Source organism: Bombus flavifrons, chromosome 6 (assembly GCF_040668555.2).
Source record: "Bombus flavifrons isolate JBK064 chromosome 6, iyBomFlav1_principal, whole genome shotgun sequence".
NCBI lineage: Eukaryota > Metazoa > Arthropoda > Insecta > Hymenoptera > Apidae > Bombus > Bombus flavifrons.
This window is the reverse complement of record NC_138447.1, coordinates 6,647,598-6,668,268: the sequence shown is the minus strand read 5'-3', so window position 1 is coordinate 6,668,268 and position 20,671 is coordinate 6,647,598. Positions and strand designations below refer to the sequence as shown.

Sequence of the window (20,671 nt, the reverse complement as noted above, 5' to 3'; positions counted from 1 at the left end):
GCTCTATACGGATGTTTGGAAACGGATACAAGCAATTATTTCAAGCGTATCGGTTAATTAAACGTTGTAATCCGATAGTCTTAGATAAAGAGCCTGAAAGATGCACGATTAAACGATATAGAAAAAACGAACGATCTTCTTTTATCGTTTTACCAACTTCTCCACGATAAACACTTAAGGTCTAAAGGGGTGAACACGATGCTTAATGTATTATCGAGGGAGGTTGGTAAATGCTCGGGCTTGGTAAATCTTACGCGAGTGCCGTGTCTCGAGTGTTTTATCTCGTTTTTCCTTGACTCTTTCTTTTTTATTAGTTTCATCATCGCGTGTGTCACCGGCTTCGCTTCTCATTTTTCCCTTTTCAGCTAACTCGATCGCAAGGCACGCATGTAAGAGCGCATCCGAACGGAATGAATTTGCTTCGCACACACGAGTAAGTCGGTTAGCTCGTAGCACGTTTGTTTTTCTCTTGTTCTTTGGACTTTCTACGGGAGTGAAAGTTATTAAGTGGATCGTCGTGTTATTTATAAAGCTCCTGTGCACACTCACGTGGGTTTGATTAATATCGATGGACATTTAATATAACGTATAATGAATCGCGTTTGATAAACGTTCAGCTATAAAATGTTGATTTTTCTCCGATAATTAGCAATTCATCGAATGTTTTTATCCTTTGTAGAATTCATCCTGGGAAAACAGTTGTAATACCTTAATTGTTAGCTGAAACAATTTTTTATCGCTACGGGTACTGTACGACATGAAAGTCTCCTATGTAGGAATGACATTTTCCTGAAAAAATTGTGTCAAAATCGTTTGTAACGACAGCCATGGCATTGAATTCCATTATGTTAATGCGGACAAATATTCGACGAATAAAAGTAAGGCACTATTTGTCTATCTGGGTAGCACGAGTTCTGAAATCTAAACCAAGTAAATCTCCTTTTCGTTAGTTTCGACAACTTCCGTATACCAACTTCTGTATACAACTTTTGTGTAAATTTTTAGTTTTTATGTGTTTTGTATCCATTCCACGTATTTACGTAGACAGGAACGAAGATATGAAAGATACATAGAAAGCAAGTGGAAATATAAAGCGATACACGTACATAAAAATCAGATTCTACAGTATCGATTTTTAGACTCTCTATTCTCCTTTCCAGAGATAAACTACACGCGGGCAAACCTATATCTAAGAAAATCGATGTCATTACGAGGCACCTCGTTTATAATAAGAGATCTTTCATAAATACGTTAAACTATCTTCCTCCCGACCTATTAATTTCACTCGCCTATCTTTAAACTGTAACTAAATTTCGCTCGTATTTTGAAAATCTGCGATTCACCGTTATGCAAATTGGTTGAAACTTTACACGGGTCATTGACAAGATAGATAAAACGCGCATAGGATGTTTCGACCTTACGTATTCTTAAGCTGATTAAAGATAGAAAAATATTATACGGTATATCTTTTACATTTCTATGTTATTTCTATGTAACTTTCTATCTATCGATGTATTTAGTTGCGAAGTTCAAAGATACGTTTCTTTTCCGCTCTGATTTTATGCACCGTGCGAGTACTTCACCAGGGCAAAGTTTCGTAACACGGTGGTTCACGAATTGCGTAGAAGAGGATACGCGACGAGAACAAACGGAGTTAGGCTAACGGCGGTGGCCTCGTCATTCTAACAAGAAAAGAATAGATTGGCCAAGGGTGAAGTATTTCGGAACGTCGTGGCGCTGGTAGGAACACACGTGCAACAGGTGAAAGTTAGGTATATCAAGTGGCTCGTTTATTTCACGCTATTCGATCCTTGGTCGAAGAAAAATTCCATCGAAGGACTTTTGAATGTTTGCTAACTTTGTGTGCAGGATTCAAGCGACGATGATTAACGAGGTATGTCGAGGAGATGATTAGATCCCGCTTTAGCATATTGTTGAGACACGATGCAGCATGATCTGTAGCTTAATGGAAATGAAGAAGTCAATTTGTTGCCACATTTAAGGTGTTATTAATTTTTAAGAGTTTGGTTCGGTAACTCTGAGTAGAATTAGTAAGGTAGCGAAATGAATAGAAAATTCGCCGATCTTTCAGCAACAGTAGGATAGATCATAAAAGAAGTTCAAAGTTTTGTATCGCTACTCTGCCAGCATAAGAGTACAATTAGCAATATTTATAGATTTACTGTCTAAGTATTTTAAATAACCAATGCCTATAATGTTAATAATTGCAAAGCAAATTATTGCAAAATAAAAAGACGAGATTTTTCTAAATGTGGTGTGTACAGATATATACTGATAATAGCTAGCCCTTTAATTGAAAAATATTTAAAAGTTAAGTAAAATTCGAGAAGCTGTTTTGTGCTAAATCTCAATTAATATAGTTGAGTCGTGGGCGATCCATAAGAATTTGGATGAAACTTTTACTTTATGTCAGTTTCGTCGTGTAAACTGGACATTTCAGTTAAATGCCTGGAAATTAATTAATCTGCAGCTGAATATCTTTAAGTAGCTGAAATCCAATCTAAACTGTTCGGATCACCTATGACATTTTTTAACATCATTGTTTTCAAACGTTAAATTTTACAAAGTAATAAAGGAACTAATAAAAAATAAAAACTAAAGATTTCAATTAAAAACACGGCGTAAGTTTGTTTATCGACTATTAGGTCTTAAATTCTTTTTTTCACCTTTAATAGTTTATATACAATCAGAGGAATTTAACACACATTTTAACATACAAGTTCTTAATAAACCGAATTTACTCTTAAGAAAATTTAATCACGTTATTTCCTTATACGTATACTTGGTATACATACGTTTTTATACTGTACACAATCCACATCTTTGTAAATCAATATAACGTGGCAAACTAGTAGGTACCCATACTTCTATTTATCAAACATAACAAAAGTAAAAATTAATCGTATACTGATAAATACTTAAGCACGCTACAAAATAGACAACATGCATTCGCTTAAGATAAAGACTGGCGAAATAAAATGCGAATTCACGTAAAAATATGTACTATTATACGCGTTTATCTTTTAAAATACAGTCTACTCTACTCGTATAAAACAGTACATGATTTTTATTTATAAGACACGTTGTTGTACTTTATGCTGAGATTTATTTTGTCATTAATGAGATCCTTTTTTCAAGATTAACTTCTCGTAGATATATATTTAATTTAACTTTATTTTATGTCCATAGTTTTCTTCTAATCTTGTACGCAAAGTAATTAATAAATGTAGAATGTTCATACACTCGTATTTTAATTATACGTACACGTAATTGCAAGTAGATAATGGACGATAAAAGGCAAGAAAGATCATGCATTAGGCATTTAAAGCTTTTTACATTTCTAAATTATCGAATTAACATTATCGCTAATTAAATAACGAATAGATATGGGCTTTTGGAACGAAAAATACAAATCGCCGATTTCATTTAAAAATAAATTTAAAGTCATATTCTCCGTAGAAACGCGATGGAATGTTAACGATTTCTGTCGAAAGTAATGAGTTGGCGAAGAACAAGTACACCGTCAAATATTCGCGCGATGTTCTTTAAAAATTAATCCCTTCGTTACGATTGTCATAAAAAGGAAAAGCAAGAAAAGAAGTTTTCAAGCAAAGTTTTTTCGATGCGATGAAATGTAAATGTTTTGTCGAAGGTTGGGAAGAACGTTGGAACCGCAATATTGTCGCATTGTGTATGAAGCCTTTTTTGTTTTTAAAGACCATCACAAGATCGTTTAAAAAAAAAACATTGGTCGTTTGTTTCATCTGTGACGCCGACCGATCGTTAAGAAAACCGTATTCTTAAGAAAATCTCGAAGAAGCGAATTTGTGTGAAAGTCTGTGTATTATTTTATTATCAGTACGTTGAACAACTGAAGCAACACGCCGGAAAAGGATTGGTCGATGACGCATCGATTACGCTTCTGAAAACGTACAATGTGGCAAAAATCTTAATCTAAAAGACTTGATAAAATTATGCATGAAAATTATGAGTTACATAGTGCTGGCAATTCGACTTTGTTGGAATTTCTGCATTTTATCGTGTATCCGTAACACGTCTAGCTGTGCGAACTTTTTGATCGTTTGATCGTGTATGTTTATTTGGTAACAATGCAAATTTGTAACACTACCGAAACAAATCCGACAAGTTTTATATGGCATGTTATTTTAACAAGTACTACGCGGAAGTGTTATAAGTTTGATGGAACATCATGTAATTAACGATGCTCGTTATACTGCCACTTGCTAAATTAGACACATAGTACTGGAGGAATGTTCTTTTCACAATAATAAAAACATTTCTAAACTTTATAATTTTCGACGATCCACTTGGTAAAGCTTCGATTTCTTCATGTTTACGGGACATACTATTTCCTATCTGCATATACTAATTTTTACCATGAACCTTGCAGAGATTGTAATATTTAACACGCGTGTGCGAAACAAATACGTACTTAGCCTAAGCTTAGCCAGTGAACATTTGCTCTTCAAAATCTCCATGTAGCAAACGTTTCTCAAATTTCAAAAGCTTAGTTTATGACATTTAATTGACAATGTAGAGTAGAAGCTTTATCTTGACAGTTTGTATCGCTAAATTCCTTCTCTTGTATCTGTCGAACGAAACAGAAAAAAAAATAGGAAACAATTCTTTAAATTACCAGAGGCGTTATCATCAAACTAATAGAACGGTTCAAGAACAATCATATCGAAATGAATATCAAAATGAAATAACTGACAAATTAATCGAATATTCTAATATAGAAAATCAACCGAGATATACCAAAAACAACGTACACTTGTAGTTCTTATTTTTCGTTTTTAATATTCTATATCGTAACAGAGAACGATCTCATCGTGCAACAGATCGTAAATATATGATAACCGTTTTGTTTCGTTCCATTTTGAGAATTTATGTACAAAGATTATGTTCTTAATTGTAGTAAAATTCTTTACTATAGCAAAAATCTCGTGGAAAGTATTACCAGTTCCCGTGAAACTTTCATGAGTAATGTATTACATGACGATGAAACTCGATCGTTTGGTGAACTGAGTAAGCGTCGTTCAGGTAAAGATTCTGATATTCAGTTTTATGTGGTGTGCTTAAGGTCCGACATGCTCGTAGACGTATATCTTGATATCTGCACAGATACGCACTCGTTACAGCAGCTCATCGATTTCTGTCTGATATAATCAGTTTATCTATCCCGAGCAACTGCAAGAAAGCGTGTACTTTCATTTTTTATTTTCCGAATGAATTGCTACGAATCTTACTTTCCTATAGATTTGTGACGAAGGAACTTTTGTTTTCAAATAATTTTGAATATTAACGCGAATTCTCAGAATGTTGTAATAACATTTTCTCAATGTATGCGATACGTATTATCGTTTCGTTTCTATACAGAGTATCGCAGACAGTTTGATTTCCTGTGTCCTAAATAAAACGAACAAGATGCTACATATTGAAATAACATCTGGGATATATACTAATCATCAGAACAAGGATAATCCTAACGAACATTGTCAGAAAAATATTTTTTCTCGAGATTGTGTAATGTTATCCTTTAGATAATCGAATACATATTTGTTTAAAGTCTGTAGAGTAAGAAATTATCTATAGTAATTGTGGTGTAACAATAATAATACACATATACACATCAAAGAACCTACTGTCTAGATGTTCATACAAATGTGAACGTATGATGAAACGTGCTCAATCGAGTGTTAAAATAAACGAAAGACACACTGAACATACGCTCTAAATAAGGATAACAAGTGGCTACTAGAACAACATTTTTAATTTTATTAAATGTCAAAAACAATTATCTTGAATTTCATTAGACCTTTCATGTCACCATTGTTTTGACAAATTGAACATGTTTTTTGAGTTTAATACTATCCTCATCTCTTAATACTATTCCTCCGATTTAATACGAATTTTACGCCAGACTATCTCTTTTTAAAAATCACAGCACTAATTTTCTTTTGCATCCTATAACAATCGATCGAATCCTAAATACAATCGGTTGGTGTTTATCTTGATAATAAAAAATAAAATTTATAACAAATGATGGCTTTAGGCGTTAGATACCTTGATTCCGATATAAACAGCATCAAGATTGCATTGGATCGGTATCCGAAAAGAATCATCAAGTAACCGTGGATAAACGCGATTAACGGCGGCGATCAAATACGGTCAGCGAACAATGATCCAGCCCCGTGGTGCAGTTTTGCGGATTTACGAGCTGTCTATCAGCAGTCTTGTGACAATCGTAAACCTAGCATCAAGCTCGAGTACCGGAATTCTCGTAAAACGCTAATTGCCCGCTCGTTACCGACGCACCAACGACCTCTCTAAATTGATTCACTCGCCGATTCTGTGCAGCTGGTTTACGTACTTTTCGCTGAAACAATTAGATACGATCGTTCAACGACGCGGCTTTGAATACGTAGTTTGTTCGCCGTAACGATTTCATTGGTCTTAGTTTGATTGTCGGATAAGCTATATCCGAAACGTTCAACATAATCGACGAATAGTTAATTTTTTAAAGCTTCCGAGATTTTACTGCGCGAACGTTCATAACAATTTTGATGCAGCTGCTATTAACAAATAACTGTGATAAAGTCACTATTGATACTTAATAAGAGGATAATGATATAATTCAGGATGAAATTGACGGATCTGAACTGGTAATACCTTTCTCTTGAATCGGCTTGTAAAGTTATTGTTTCGTATCATATTGATTTGGTATTATGCAATTTTATATCGTATTTATAATACTTATTTTTTGATGAAACGTTGTTATCGGTTTTCCCATCGAACAAAAGTACCGCGGAATGCATTATACATCAACGTGTATCGTGATAGCTCGATTGAAAATAGGAAAAACTAAAAAGGGAGAAAGCGAACTGTATGATGAACTATCTATCTATGACATCACATTTTTCGAAAGTATAACGGTGCGGTTGTAAAGAATCGTTAGATATATTCTCTGTCTACATATAAATCGATTTTTACATTATACATTGTAAAGTATCTATTTCTTACCAAACGATTCGTATTTCACATTTTTAATCATTAATTTCTTCCTCGTAAATATCATTTTTGCTACATTTTTCTATTAATTTTGTAGTTCTGAATTATTAACTCAGTTTGACTTTTCAAACTTTTCAAACAGATATACACATAGCTAAACACACTTTATTTTGGATACTAACATCCGGAGAATTGAATACATGCAAAGGAGTAATACTACCGATAACAAACGATGTTTCTCGAATCGGATATATTTGAAACATCTTCTGCTATATTCTAACGTTGTAACATCCAATTTTTTATACACGGAATAACAGAAAGAAAAATCGATTTATATATTAAAAAAGATACGATGGTTCCGCTAAACACCATATTCAAGTACGTACTGCAGGCGTATCGTTATACTTACAAAACCAGTGAATCCACAGAAAAGTGAAGCGTGTGTCATCCACCTCTCTCTCTTAATATTTTTTTTATTTTCAACGAAACGGTAGCACTTTCCGTGAGTATATAATGCACTCTTCGCGTGATAATAATTGTTTCGAATGAAACGTTCTCGCTCGGATCAAATTGAAGTGAAAATAGTAAAAAACGAGTCTACAAAAAAATACGAATATTTCCACCGAGATAAAAGGGAATTAAATGAAAACAGTAAGTAGAAAATAAGATTAACGAGTTATACGAAAATGATACAAATCGAATAAAAAAGCGTCGTGTCGTTTGATCATTGGTAAAATCGTTTGTTTTCATAAAAGTAAATTGAGCAAATGTCGTCGCGTGGAATCGATTTGCCGAACCAGGCCTCATGAGTGCCTAGTAGACCGGAGAATTTCAAGAGCAAAAGCTCGCTACTGGCTGGCATGGAAACGTCACTCAGCTATCGACTCCACGATGGAAACTTTACCTAGGTTCTGGACAACGGATCGACAGATTGCAAATAACTTGATCCTCGTGTCCGTCGCTGTTGCCGGTGTTGCGAGACACGAGGATCGCGTCATCGAGATAGTCTCGGCAGCGATGGAAACATAAATGAAGAAAGAAACGAAATAGATCGAAGAAGCCTGACTAGTCTAGCTGTGGCTGCGAGAGATTTTCTCGAGTAATTTGTCGAACAAAATGATCGTAAAAAAGATCGAAGCTGACGAAGAATTTCGTGACGCGAAGCAAAGTCGAACGAGCCGATTTCTTGGAGGAAAGCGATGTCCCTGACATTTTGCGGATTGGCGCGTGAAAAATGAATAATTATTTAAGATTTTCCTTGAGATTTAATTTGGCAATTATGTAAACCTTGTATTTTTTTGTTTTGCGTTGTTTATTATCCTCGCGATGCTTCGCGATAGACTAAGAACGTTGGAGTTTTGTTCAGCTTTGAGCACTGACAGTAAATAAAATTGTTTTGGAATGAGAGAAATTCCATTGAAGTTTTCTAAAGAATTCTGTTGAAAGAATCGTGGAAGTTTTGCAATAGAAATTTTATTGAGCTGGATCACGTTTACGTACACTCTTGAGTTAATCAAGATTTGTAAATAATTCTGTATTAATAAATGTCAAAGATAGTATACCGATAGATAGCACTGTGTAAGATGTCCTATTTAAGTTGCATATCTGAAATATTTTCGTTCCTGGAAATTTCAAGAACAAATAGTTCGATCAAAAGAGAAATAGATTACACACGATGAAATTTAAATTGATTTTCTCTAAAATCATTTTTTTTTTAAATCCTTAGATCTTCGATATTTTATATGTTTTTCAATTTTACTTTTACAACCGATGAAACGCAAGTTTCATACAAATATACACGATGTCATCAGGATTACCTTGAAGAAAAATTCTGTATTTAATTAGAAAGCAATATTACGGAAGCTTAGAGATTTTCATGCTCAAACTATACACGCTAACAGTTACTTCTATCGTTGCGATTGACAATATTAATTAGTAGTTACATTTGCAGTATTTAATATTACCGTGGACTAAATTTTAACAAGTAAAAGGAGAATAATTACTTTCGTGTTATTTAGATCGAATAAAACATTTCTTTCGAGATATTTATTTGCAGTTTACGAATACAGGAATAAATAACAATATCGTTCTGATGATTTGCTCGTAACAGTGTTATCTATTGGTCTATCAGAAATTTGTAAAATTTGGATCACTTGCTTATTTCGAAATTTGTAAGATAACTCGCAATACCAGAATTATTTACAATATTTCCTGCTTATATAAATGTCAAATTCTTATTTTCTATGAAATATCGATTATCAACTAACAATCTTAACAATTCTCATCTACTGAGTAAAACTTAAACAGCGCAAAACATACTACAAAAGAAGACAGTATCAAGTATACGCATCTATTCGCAGAAGTATCATAAACATGCTCTTATATTCCCTATAATTACTTATTATCCGCAAAAAGAAGAAGAAAAAAAAAAAGGAAAAAAGAAACCAATGCAAACCTCTAGTTTCAAACGAAAATCTTTCGTTTATTCGATCTACGTATATTCAAATACCAATCGCAAAATGTATATAAAATGAGAGGCTCACCTTCCTCCGTGAAACAGCAACTTATTCGTATTCATGCACGCAACTATAATTACGCAAAAGGATTGCAAACATGCGTTCCGAATCTTCTTGATTTTTACAAGAAAGCAGCGACGAACCAAGACTCTGCGACTCGAATACGAGTCGAAATCAGAAAGAAAGAAAAAAAGAAACGTTCGAAAGCAGATAGCAGGGGTGTATAGTAGTAGAAAATCCGGGAACAGGTTTTCCGGGGTGAATCTGGAGGATTTTTTGTCGTAAGGATCGTCGAGAATGATCGGTGCGGAGTCGATAGTAGAGTGACGTGAACATGTGTTCCATGCGAAATCGCAATTTCCAGCTCAGACATAATCACGTGGTCCCTGCTTTGACTCGTCGATGTATCTGTGTGTGAGACATGTATAAGTATATTCTGGGTCATTGTGTTCTCGGTCATCCTGTTTCCCTACGTCCGCTATCTCTGTGTTGGTTTTTCTTTTATCAATCTCCACGAGGGGAGGTTGTGGGGGGTAGGGGGCAAGTAGTACATATATGTATTGTATATTCCCGAAGGGGGTTGGGCAGGGGGTGGGTCACGATATCTTCTTCCTTCATTTGCTCCCTTTCTTGTCTTTTTTTCTCTCGCGCTTTCCTCATTTCTTTTTTCTCTTTCCTTGTTTGTCTATTAAGTTCGCTTCTTGCACATGGTCGTACTTGTATATATCGTATACATATGTACGTATATAATATCTATATGTATATATATATAATATAGTGGAAGCTCACTCGATATGTTTCGTAGTTATAAGCCCGTGAAAGCAAGAAACACCGGCAAGCGACATCAGCCCATCGTAGCGCCCCTCATCTATTTGAGGGGTTAATTACGACACCAGAGTACGTATATAATGTTCAACACATTTAGAGCCAATTTATGTACCGAGATTGCGTTCGTCGACTTGTTATGCGTGTACCCTTTGTGCGTTAGCGTACAATCGACTCATCGAGTACCCGCGGTATGCGCGTTCATGGTATCTCTATGACACAGAGTCTATTGCTCTAATAATAATTTTACATAACGTTGTATAATCGAGCGTACAATGTACTTTCTCAAGCTTCTCTTTTCCTTGCTATACTTCGTTATTTCTTTCTGGTTACTACGTAATATCAATAGAAATGTTCTTAAATCGTATCAAGGGTTACGTAAAACACGATTTCGTACTGTCAGTTAGAAACGATTAAATTTTAGGTTTAAATTCCTAAACAAAATTGAGCAGCATCGAGGTGACAAACGGTGTAACAATTTTTTTCTGTTTTAATTATAGTAGTATCGTAGAATCATAGAAAACAAAATCGTATTTTGAAGAAACCCTCGAATCTATAATTTCCGCTAAACATCGTTAAACGTAAAAAATGTTGTGCAAATAATCGAAATAATGGTATTCGACGCACGTTTCTACACGCATAACAAATCGTCTGAAACGTTAAGATGTCGCTAGACATCGCTTTTAAGCAGACCTTTCACGCTTAAACGAGTGCACATTACCGAAATTTGTATTGCAGCCAATCGTGAAGCCTTCGAAAAGTGGGTGGAACGAAGCCATAAAATATCTTTCACTCTGCTTTCGTCTCTTTTCTTCCGATTTAACAACTTCTTTTACTGATCGATAGTCCTCTCTCGCATTTAAAAACTATGAGAAGTGAAACTACAGTTTGTCAATAGTTTGAAGTAAAACAGCTACCAATAATTTTATCTTCCAACATTAAAGATTTTGTCTGTTGTACGATTTTTCCTCCGACGTCCTTAAATAACGTAACAAATCTATTCTTAGCCCGCCCCTGAATTTCTTCACGGAAACTCGATTTCAGAGATGTTCGTCTCTAATTAGATATTTCATTGGATCGGCAAATTTGTCAGACATCTATGCGAATCGTTTTATACCTTGCATTTGCGTGATAGTTTTAGCTCCATCATCTGGCAAATATTTATTGGAATCTTGTATTTCGAAACGAAGTGGTCGAAATCAGACGTGTATTTGATACACGTCCAACCATCGATAAATAAATTTATCAAATGAAACTGCGCGAATTACATATACGAAACGACAAACGTTTGAACGTGAATTTAAATGCCGAATATGAATATTGAATTTTGTTTAACACTATTGACTTTACGTTATTCTCACGATAATGTATTATAAATTGAATTAAATGCAGGCAGTAATAAATAATATTTGCAATAATGAAGTATTTATCAGCTATTTCTGAATCAAAGCCATTCATTAGCGCCGTATCGTTACATTGGCTGTCTTTTTAATATGCTATCAAAGTTTTGTAATAATTAATAAATATCGAATAATAATTATTTAGAGTAATACGAAGCGTGAGTGTATTATATACGATACTATTATATACAATAATGCATTATGTGCAATAAATGCACGTGTCTACGTGGGATGTTAGTAGCTAAAGTCTGCATTAATCGGACACGTGAAATACGTCAGTACTGCAAGTTTTCAAATGTAAATCTCGATACTTTGTTTGTAATATTCTCGTCGTATATAATATCTATGGAGAAAGAAAGTATTTATAATTTTCGATAGTAATCGATAATAATTCTCAAATATAGGAAAATCGAAACACGTTAATTTTAACTGGAATAAAATGTCGAATAGCGCCGAGTAAGTATAGAAATATGGGCTCGTATACGCTTTTATGTCGCTATCAGATAAATAGGTTTTTTTTTATTAAGGGAACATTAAGCGTTGCAAACGACAAAACTCTAATTCAAACTTGATCCACGTGCAACGAAAACCTATGAATTTCATGTGACGAGGAACGAAATAACTCAAACATTTTTCGGTGGACGCACGTCGAAATACCGATCCAAACAATAAATCGCTCACCCTTTATGCTCTGTACCGCTCGCTTCCGTTCCCCGTGTGTCATCATCACTGTGAGTCCGTTCTTTCGTCGTTTCCAATGATTACCGAACTTTATGGCATGCTAGTCATTTCGTGGTATTGTTTCGAGATGAAACGTCACGATTTGTCGTCCGGTGTTTTTGACCGAACGATGACTTCGATCGACGTAAGTCAAAATAATTTTAAATAAAATGAAACGAATAAATTATTCGAACCGCCTAATCTCCTCTATGCCGTTGAAATACTTCCAATGGCGCGAAAATATTTCGATTAATTTAAAAAGCTTGAAAAGGGAAGTAAAATACGTTGAGAAAATCTTGTTGACGAAATTCATTTTGACGAACTTCATCGTGGCAATTTCACAGCTTCTATATTCCCGTCACGATACGGATAAGGCTATAACGCATAAAGAACCAACCGTGTGATTCTTCAATGTATACTGCGAAACGCGAGGCCTGACAGCCGCTGCAAATGGTCCAGGTCAAACGCTAAGTGAAATGAATTTATCATTTCATGTCTGAACAGTAGGACGTCACGGGACACGACAGTCCTTGCGCGAATTTGCGCACGTTATAAACGACTCAAGAGCGTATTTTGATGAAATGTGCGGGCCGATAGTTTCGTTGAAATTACAACGAAATTTGTAGAAGAACGTTACGTATAAATGGAAAAATTACGTAAAAAGAAATGAAAATAAATTGTAGAGCCACTGCGAATGCGATTTAACCGGATAAAAATATTATTGTAACGAGAATTATTTATTCCGAAGTTATCATTTAGATAATGAAATTTTTCATTTTCAATCGAGCGTTTCTAAAAGTTCTAACGAGTTAGGACACTTTATTCATAATTTACTCACATTTGATATATGACTTTTGTTTGCACATTCCATGAAACACGTTGCATTTTATCTTTTAGACCGACAAACACCTATATAGAAACCTATAGGAGAGAAGTGTCCCTTTTGTAAGACGTGCACCAAATCGAGAGTAAAATAAAGCGAAGTTAACGGAGTACCCTTCGAATCACGAAACGAAAATACCGTAATTAACGATGGAATGCTGTCGCATGACGCAACATGCAGACGTCGTTCCATTAACGGCGATTATCTCAACTTCTCCGAAATTCGGATACAGTCGGGCAGAGCGCGTTTAACGAGGTTTAATGTCGTTCGGGTGGAATCTGCTACGCTGGAGCCTCGTATGGCATGAATCTACTCGTAGAAGAAAATTCCTGCGCCATCGATAACGCCATAACACCGATCTACGGATAAATTATGCTACGATAATATATCAAACGCGCTGTCAATAATAATTTAACTCGGATGAATCTGCCATCTTGCTACTGCGAATCTAAGGTTTCCGAACTGTACTGCGTTACCACGTCGAAATTCATATCACACGCGTCGTTGATCGTCGCACGAAAAATAAAAGTGGTAGAAAACAGAGGAGATAAATATGCTGGCAATTCGCTTAGAAAATTGGAAACATCTTGTACGGCGTGTAACAACGAAAGGACGAAGCGCAAATTTTGGTAATATTTGAGGAGCATACCCTGGAGAATTGAAACATTTCCAAAGAGCGGGTAAGAGATTAATTTTATCAGTAACGTCGTTACACGTCCAATGAGACTGAGCGATCAATTAATTATCTGGCTCGGCACGATAATCAAACGAGCGTCTTACAGCCCAATTATGGCAGCCAATTAACGATCAAGCGGTAACGCGTCAATAACAGCCACCGATCGTTTCGGTAATGACGATTACCTCAAGTTAGCTGCAATTTCGTAATAATTGAATGCGACGAGTTCCAATTCGGTGTCGCGATGGTTCGCGCTGTTGGCGCGCTTCCGCGCGGTAACCAGCCCTGAAAGTGGAATACAATTAACGGAACCGCGACTGCGAGTACGTGCTCGGGGAATCCGCTCGCCATCTCTCTCCCTTACTCAACCTGTGTTCGACCGAGCATGACGACAAATTTCGGCATTAAATAATACTCGCGGCTATTTCACGCGGTCCGCATAACGAATTTAATTATTCTACTAACCGAAAACGATCGTTGCCTCCAATTCTATCCGTCCTACCAACAGGAAAATATTACAACGAAATGACGGCTGTGCAAACTCACATTCGTCGGGTTTTCGATTATTCGCACGTTGAGCCGTTGATCTTTTCTCGCGATACATCGTTTAATAAATTTGCGGCCCAACTTCGGAAGCCAAGTATCATCGGTTTCGAGGTTGCAAGAAGTTTTGCTAATTACGTAGCACCGTCGCGAATATGCTCGAATTTGAATTTTAGATTTATATATCTGCATACTAATTTCTACCAAAACTTGTCGCGTTTAATACTTTATTCGTGGTTTCTTTCGTCTAAAAACCTTGGCCGTATGATCGATAATCGGCGTATTATTGCAGATTTATGGGACTCAGCTGTTTGATTAAGCGGTTTTCTGCCGTATATCAGCGAGAAGCAATCGGGATTCAAACCTTTAATCCGTCATAGTTTGGGTATGTTTCATTTGATTGAACGAATGCTATTCGTCTGAAACTATCGATGCATTCTCATCGACACGATATAAAGTTTCTTATTAAACTTCTTAAACAATCGTAGTGTTTTGGAATATTCTTTGAAAGCTTTTTCCCTCCGAACGTTCTTGTATCGACGTTCTTCCCCAGTCCTCAATGTAAAAAGAAAAGAAAATGAATAAGAACAGCGAGAGAGGACATCGCGTATCCCTAACCACGCTGATGCTATCACGAGCGCTTTTCTTTCACCACCCCTTCTCTTCCCACACTTCTCGATATTTCACATATGTTGGTACATGTGCGTGTTACATGTATCATATATACGTAAAGAATATAATATACATAATATCGTATCATATATATGTAATATACCTATATTATATATAAAGATCCGAGCTGAAGCTACGAAGCGTGAGAATGAACGGCTATCTATGGAGCGTTGCTATTGTGTTGCACTGAGTTCTTGTGTCGGACAAAGAAGCCTCGGGAGGCAGCTCATGGGCGTATAGCATCAAGAGGACCTTTTTCTTTCTTGGGATGTTGGCAGGGAGAGAGGGGCTTGGATATCGTGGCAATCGGGATTCGTCAGTGCCGCCACCGGACTCCAAACGCGTTTCCATTAACGACGCATCGCCACCATGGAGAGAATCGTCGAGCTATTCTACCGACGCGTCAGACTCGCGCAATAAACGAGACGTTCTTCGAGAGAACGTCGTTATATTGCCATTGTCGTCGACTCGTGACACCGTACTTGCCGAGTATATGAATTACTATGTCCGAGGAAACGGCGAAAGATGTGACGTTGATGCTGACAATGCTCGTTATTCTCTGTTTCTTTGCCTGACGTACGAATGGCAACGTCAGGAGAATATGTCGAACCTTTTTCCGTCCGTAGACTCGCTACACGCCTAAAGTAACATTCATCGATAAAATACGTGACGCTGGTTTAACAGCAATTGGAAAATCGTTATGATATCTTCATCGCGCAGTTTGTTTTAGCGTTACTATCGATTATTAACAGAATTCGTTCGATTCAAATCGCAGTAATTATTCGAGGAATATGTGTAACGATTTGGTAAACTTTATTCCATCGGAATGGAAATAGATCAACGTCGATATAAAGTATAGTAACGCGAGAGAAGACGTTGTACGTCGACCTACCGGTGTCAAATTTTATTCTGCCGCGGTTTTGGAACATTTAGCTCGTTTAATATATTCTACTATGTGTTTCGTGTATCATTACCCGCCACGCGAGTATAAACTCTGTCGTAAACAAACCAACTTCAATAACTTAAGAAAAACCTACTTTTGTATTCGCTATAATTATTCCACAAGATTATCGTTTTGTCGTATGGGAAATCGATTTTATTTGATTTAGATAGAGAATGAAAACCATAAACCAGAGAACCTAAATGTAATTTCTCTCCACGAGGACGTTTCATACGTCTGAACGCTCGCTTTTGAAGTAGGTAGGCGGCAATTTCGAAGCCACGTTTGTACCGTCCAAGGAAATGGCGCGTTCGATGCACCACTCGAAGAATTCGGGACCAGTAAAAAGACTTTCTTGGTGCTTTGTGTGTACTCTGAGCGTGTTTAGTGTTTAGTGGAGACAGTAGTGTACCTGGTTGCCGTCGTAGGTCCAGGATCCGAACTTCATGTCACAGTGTTGGTCGTCAAAGGGGAACCAAGTGATGTCTATCTTGCAAGTGCTCTTGAAGATGCCCGGAGGAACGTACAGGCAACTGCCGTTATGCGTGACCACCACGTTTGTTTGGTACGTCCCGTCGAAACCCTCATCCGCACTAACGTGTTCATATGATATCATTAATTAATCATCGTCAACCTCGATCGCGTTGTTTTCTTCTATTTTTCATCCTTTCCCTAACCGCGATGTTTTTATTACGTTTATTCGACCGGTAGTTTCCATAGTTTTTAATTTTCCTCTTTTTCGACGATGTCTGTTTTGTTCTAGCAAGAACAAGATGATCGATGTATACTTGAACGGAGCAAGTGAAAGCTTCTACTTCGTTCCTTGTCTTATTGAGAGAAAACGTAGTTATTGAAATAACATTATAATTTTATTTTCATATATAGACAATTTTCTGAAAATTATCTCTTATTTTTTGGAGAATACGAACGTCAGTAAGAGAGAACTAACGACGTTTAAAACGTTAATCGCTTCGGGATATCTTTTATTCGAAAAAAGGGAAAAGCGGAAAGAAAATATGTGCTCTGAATCCTATACTTCCAAGCTAATTCCCCAAGAAGAATTAGGAAGGACGTTTAAAACAACGACAAATGGGAAAAGGAGACGTCCAAGAACGCTCCACGAACGAGAAATATTTTTCTTCCCCTGTATATTTATCCATAAAAGCAGCTTGTTAAGTCGCCAGAATGAAATCTGCTTGTGAATTACAAACGAGCAAGCTCGAGTGATTTTCCAGTGAAATTGAAACCTACGATAGATAAAGAGTGATGTTGCATCTTTACCACATATTGTACATATATGTATTATGTACATATAGGAACCTTTCGTAGATATATGTATTTGTTATACAAGATATCTTGAAATTTCATTAACACTGTAAAGTTTGAAATAAATGTGGACTCGTATATAAAAACTACAAGATATTTAATACAAGTGTATATTTCACAAAGATCGTAAAAGTATTTAAACGCTCGATTATGCGGTATCTTCAGTCCTAATAGTATGTTTAAAATGACTGTTCCTGCTGTATATTGATTTTCTACTAAATATACGTTTGCGGTAAATATCTTGTAACTTTTATGTATATACATTTTCAAAATGGTTTCGAATTTTACCAATTTAATCATCATAAGCGTTTCTCGTTGCAGTGCCAATGAAATTATATAATCATATTACATATTGATATTATATAACACGTATAATATCGACGTAAAAGTGTTGTATGGTTAATGTTTAAATATTTTCAATCAGCTACTGCACACGACGCGTCGAGTAAGAATTCACTTTTCCACCCTGGCAAAGCAAAGTAACAGAATCGAATCAGTTTAACAATTTAACACTGCGCATCTTCTATTCTGCGGGAGATTTGTCTACTAAAGCAGCTTATCGTATGCTTCCCGAGAATGTCTCAGATAAGACGCGAAGAAGAAGCTGGGGGCGTGATATGCATTCGTGAGAGCTTGAGGACATCAAAATACCCCGGCGCTTTTATTTCCCGTAAAATGTGCACCTCGCGAGAGTAATTCCGGCGTTATAGCACGCCTCCTTTCCAGAAAAACGAAGAAGGTGAGAAATATTCGAACGATGTTGTCGCTACGACAGGATTGGAAACGACTTTCGTCGAAATATAGAGACACAACGCGTGACCTTTTTATCGAAAGATCTATCGTATGCACGTTTAATTCGTGTCGAATACGTTTGAAGGGAAAAGATACTTTAAGATTGAAATTCTACTATGAAGAGGAATGATCATGTCACGACACTTTGATTGTTTACTGTTATTTTTTGAGCTGTATATGTTTACTCGAAGAGAAAATATTTCTGAAAATTTGAATCATTCATGATAAGTATAGGTATTATGCTGATATAAGATTGTTATAAAATAACAATAACGAACAAAATAAACGATATAATTCTTCATTTCGATAGAGATTGAAAACATGATTTTATCGAGCAATGGTGAAATGTAAATAGTACAGGACACATCGATAATTAATATAGACAATATATGCTCCTACATTGGTAACTATATAATCAAACATTACACTTGCACAAACGAATCAGCATTTCGCTGACTTCTCACTGTACCAATGCATGTAAACGGATAAACACTTGTCAGAGACTGATCAATTAACTACTAATAACTTAACTCAAGTTATTAGCGATTCGATGTGATCATTATTTACTCACGATACAATGAAATCATTACCAGTGCTAATGATTAAAAGCAGAGTAGCCGTAATTTCGAACTATGCAGTGTTGTTATTAGCTTCAAATTAACTGCATACATCTGATGATCTTGACACGCTATAGCTGACAAACTTGTCTCACTAATGAGTCACATCCTGTGCAACTTACAACGTTGATATTGTTATCATAAGACGCTTCTTTCAAAATATAGAATAAATTAGTCACGTATTTGAAATATTTGTGACATTGAAGAATGAATATTATTGTTTTTATGCAATTGTTGTCTATGTGCCTGTTGCTTAATTTTACTTTTGAAGTTTATTTAGAAATTATAACCTCGAATAAGTTTCAAACGTATTAAGATTCATCAAAAATCTATCGAATCGAATATTACGAAGATAAGGTACGTCAAAATCCTAGCCAAGAGAAGAAGGGTCGGAAATAAAGTACAGGGGATAGCGAAGAGACGGTTCAATTAATTGCTCACAAGGAACGAAGCGTACTGATCCATTCATTTTTTACCACCTTCAGCTTGATCTTGCCATATGTCTCTGTCTCCGATTGAAACGAAGATTTAACGAAGTTGAAGCTAAGATTATATCGCGCGATACTTTATTAAAAGTACAGTTTAATTTCTCAGTGTTTTAACAGTCGTCGAACGACGCGTTACGCGTTTATTAAATGCAACAATAGATTCGCGAAATACCGAAATTATGACTATCGGTACTTATTGTGCCGATTTAGTGTGTCGATTATTATCCGTTTCGTCTCTTTGTTGTCGGATAGCACGTCGCTCTGCGAACAGCTGCACGCGGTTTCCGTTACGGCCGCTTAATAAATGTCCACGATATATTACAGGCCGAGATTTATTAGCAAATCCATACGTTCCCAACTACTATTCCTTCCTTTTTCCCTGGATAATTCGTCAGTTACAAATAGAGGCTTCTCCCGCAATTTGCAGCCATTGAGAACTGGAAATAATGTGTCTGAATAGTTGAATGGCTTGATTTAGAGGATAGTAAAATTCCGCGGAACGAGCGAGTAAACATCTTAATACAAGGAACTTATACATAGAAATTCATATACTGGAGATTGATATTTTGCAACACAGAATATAGAAGTCATTTAATCATTTAACGAGATTGAAAGTATTACTGCTTTGTCCTATTTATGCTTGCGCTATCGAACAAGAGGACAGTTTATTTAACTAACGAACATTAAATAACACGATAGCATTTACAGGCAACGACATATTTCCTACTCGTCGTATTTTCAATTTTCAATTTTCACGAATATAGACATACGATCAGCATGATCATTAAAATATCAAAGCCATTCAGATACGTGTAACAAAGCAATCGGGCAAGGATCCAGAAAACGCTTTCAAATTGCTTTGGAAACCTTACAAAACGTTGCCAACAATACATCACAGGTACAGTGATATTTTAAATGGATATTACTAATGATAGGTACAATCAATATAAATTGATTTATGCGCCTACATTTATCTGGTGCATTTGAAACTAAGCACTTAAGGACCTTCAAATGTGTTCTATCCAATAGATTTTTGATTGATAGACCTCGGAGATCTTTACCATATTTTTAAAATTTATATTACTAATTCACGCTGTTCGCATAAAAGCGATAAAACACGAAACCAGATACAATCTCAAAAAGGAAATGCAGCTGTGATATTCTTCCAAAGACAAAAGAAAATGAAACCAACCGTAATTACGTCCAAAAGTCGTGCCTAT

At 36.0% G+C, this 20,671-nt stretch overlaps 1 protein-coding gene across 3 annotated transcripts in view; it reads right to left on the bottom strand.

Annotated features, from left to right (window-relative positions):
- nAChRalpha6 (nicotinic acetylcholine receptor alpha6) overlaps window positions 1–20,671 on the bottom strand; it is a 280,059-nt gene that overhangs the window by 107,384 nt on the left and 152,004 nt on the right. For all 3 annotated transcript variants that reach the window (XM_069115136.1, XM_069115135.1, XM_069115134.1), the window contains exon 6: window positions 16,641–16,821. In XM_069115136.1, coding sequence (XP_068971237.1) covers window positions 16,641–16,821 — 181 coding nt within the window. The remainder of the gene's footprint in view (window positions 1–16,640; window positions 16,822–20,671) is intronic.